Raw genomic sequence first — 3,100 nt, forward strand, 5'->3', positions numbered from 1 at the left:
TTTATTTATTTTTATATGTCCACACAAGATGTAGAAAGTGATTTAAACTAATAACCTTAGCTTCACATTGCGTAATTCTCAGCCAATTGAACTACTACAGTCGTGCATTATTTGTTATTGAACGTTAATTCAGCTATCCCATTCCATTGTACCAGAATCACGTCAGTGATGTTAGTTTAAATGTATATTAGGCTGAAATCAAAGAGAAATTAAATAGGATTTTAAGCCTTTTCATAATTGGGCTTAAATAGGAGATTTGTTTCTTATTAGGACCCGACGTGTGGATCTCACCCCAATATGTTTTGAGATTGTACACTAGTTATGCATTAGTAGTCTTTTTAGTATTTCCCTATTTGTTAATATATATTAATTCCTCGGGCTGTGATACATGCACTACAAGTGCACAACTTCAAGACACATTAAGGTGGGACTCCAACACTTCAAGTTGTACACTAATTATGTATTTGTTGTAATTTTAGCATTTCCCTGATTCATCTATCCCATTCCATTGTACCAGAATCACATCATTATCAATACTAAATTCCTCACCCAATATTATATAGTATATATAATTTACACGTAAATGAAGGCTCTATTTAGTAAACCACTCCCCCTATTTGTGTCAGCATGGATAAGAAGAGAAGTCCGGAAAAGAAGCCAACATTTCAGTTTTCTAGAAGCCAACATTTAGGCTGAAATGTTGGCTTCTAGAAGTCAACATTTCAGTCTATTTCCATTTTACCCCAAACATTTCAATATGAAGAAAAAGAAAAGAAAAGAAGTGGATCCCATCCCAATATGTTTTGAGATTGTACACTAGTTATGCATTAGTAGTCTATTTAGCATTTCCCTATTTGTTAATGTACATTAATTCATCGGGCTGTGATACATGCACTACAAGTGCACGACTTCAAAACACATTAAGGTGGAACTCCAACACTTCAAGTTGTACACTAATTATATACTTGTTGTAATTTTAGCAATTCCTTGATTCATCTATCCCATTCCATTGTACCAGAATCACATCATTATCAATACTAAATTCCTCACCCAATATTACATAGTATATATAATTCACACGTAAATGAAGGCTCAATTTAGTAAACCACTCCCCCTGTTTGTGTCGGTAAGAAGAGAAGTCTGAAAAAGAAGCCAACATTTCAGTTTTCTAGAAGCCAAAATTTCAGTCTATTTCCATTTTACCCCAAACATTTCAATATGAAGAAAAAAACAAAAGGAGAATAGACTGAAATGTTGGGGGTAAAATGAAAATAGCGACTGAAATGGTTGGCTTCTTCAGTCTTCTGGTTATCCATACTGACAAGGGGGAGGGGAAGGGAATAGACTGAAATGTTCCAGAATCAAGTAATTATCAATATTAAATTCCTCACCCAATATTATATATAATATACATAATTTACACGGAAATGAAATCTTCATAAGCGCGACTACCCTGCCAATTCGGAGCAGAGCCATCACTCATCAGCCATGTCCACCTATCTCCCTGAGGACGTGGTTCTCAATATCCTTTCCAGGCTGCCTCCAAAGTCTCTTCTCCGATTCAGATCCGTCTGCAAATCCTGGCTCTCCCTCATCGGCAAACCCAATTATGTATCCAAAAACCTCCTCAACCACTCCATTCTCACCGCCGCCGCCGCCGCCGCCGCCCATCAGCTCCTTCTCGTAAAACTCACCGCCCCATCCATTCCCAAAAGGCAGACTTGCTCTTTCCTCTCCTACCAAACCCTTGCCTTCGCCTCTCAAACTCCTCAAAATCTTCCTATACGAAGCCCACGTGGGCTTAGCATTGTGGGTTCCTGTAATGGCTTGCTCTGTCTCTTTGATTATTTCTCCGGCGGCGACATCTTTGTCTGGAACCCCGCCACTTCAGAGCTCAAGGCCCTACCTTGCGAGTCCAACGACGTGGACACTGTATGCTTCGGCTTCGACCACAAACTAAATGAGTTTGTGGTTATGCGGACTCGTTATGTTCCGGAGCGTGATCCGCCGGTTTTTATTACGAACCGGGGAGTGAAGGTTCTTCGTCTGAACCGGGTGGCGGAGGTGTATAGGCTAAGAAGCGGTGATTCTTGGAGAAAGCTTATCGTGGATGGAGACGTGCCCGATTGCAACGGACCCAATTCGCGGTCACGGTGGGCATATGCAAATGGGGTTTGTTACTGGTGGACGTTACGTGGTGTTGAGGACGAAAAGATTGTTGCTTTCGATGTGAGCGAGGAGGTGTTCAGGACGACGCCGTTGCCGGATGCTAGTGTTCTTGGGAGGCGCAGTGATGTGAGGGCTCTGACGGTGCTAAACGAATCGGTTGCGATGGTGGTTGTGCGTAATAAAAGCAAATGGGAGGGGAAATTGTTTGATATATGGGTGTTGCTTGAATTTGGTGTGAAGGAGTCGTGGACTCGGCTTCTGAGGATTGAAGCTTTTCCAGGTCTGGAATGGCCGTTGGGATTTTGGAAGAACGGCGAGTTGTTTATGGAGAACGGCGAAGGGGAGCTGGTGTTGTATGACCCTTTTACCCAAACAGTAAGAAATGTTGAGGTTGATCATGGGGCAAAGGAATCGTTGCAAGTTTTAGCTTACACGCCCATTTCGGCTTCGATCGAGGGAGGGCTTAAGATTACAGAATAGCTAATAAGCCAGAGTAATTTTACAATTACGTTACCGGTTTATTGGTGTACATTAAAAAAATAAAGTGACTATAAAAATTATGGTTGTGTGTATGATTGATTAAATAATAATTTTAAGAGTTATTTTTTTTTTTAAAGATATTTGATAGGTATTTAATATAAAATTACTCGATAATCCGTGAGATGTGTTTGGATATTTTTCTTTGAATTTTACTTTTTTTTTTTTTTTTTTTGAATAATTCCTTGAATTTTACTTGTTGGCTTGTTTGATATGCATCATTAATGAGTTTAATTTCAGATGGCAATCGTTTTCGTCATTGAGGTGAGATAGGTGGAATGGCAACTCGACTTTAATGAATGAGACGTTGGACTTGAAGTCATCGTAAACAAAAGTCTTTTAGGTGTGAACGTAATGTTCAAACAGTTGAAAAAGTAAAGCCCATTCTCCAATA

General features: G+C 39.8%; 1 protein-coding gene across 1 annotated transcript; it reads left to right on the top strand.

The window, feature by feature from the left end:
* The first annotated feature begins 1,408 nt into the window (after positions 1-1,408).
* On the top strand, positions 1,409-2,832 carry LOC133861513 (F-box protein At3g07870-like). The gene has a single exon (XM_062297300.1). It carries the CDS (start codon positions 1,489-1,491, stop codon positions 2,647-2,649), a length of 1,161 nt encoding a protein of 386 aa, XP_062153284.1. The 5' UTR covers positions 1,409-1,488; the 3' UTR covers positions 2,650-2,832.
* Positions 2,833-3,100: the final 268 nt, after the last annotated feature.

This window comes from Alnus glutinosa, chromosome 2, assembly GCF_958979055.1.
Source record: "Alnus glutinosa chromosome 2, dhAlnGlut1.1, whole genome shotgun sequence".
Lineage (NCBI taxonomy): Eukaryota > Viridiplantae > Streptophyta > Magnoliopsida > Fagales > Betulaceae > Alnus > Alnus glutinosa.

What these genes read in the sequence shown, in the direction of transcription:
- LOC133861513 (XM_062297300.1), top strand. Translation starts at nt 1,489, where the DNA reads ATGTCCACCTATCTCCCTGAGGACGTGGTTCTCAATATCCTTTCCAGG.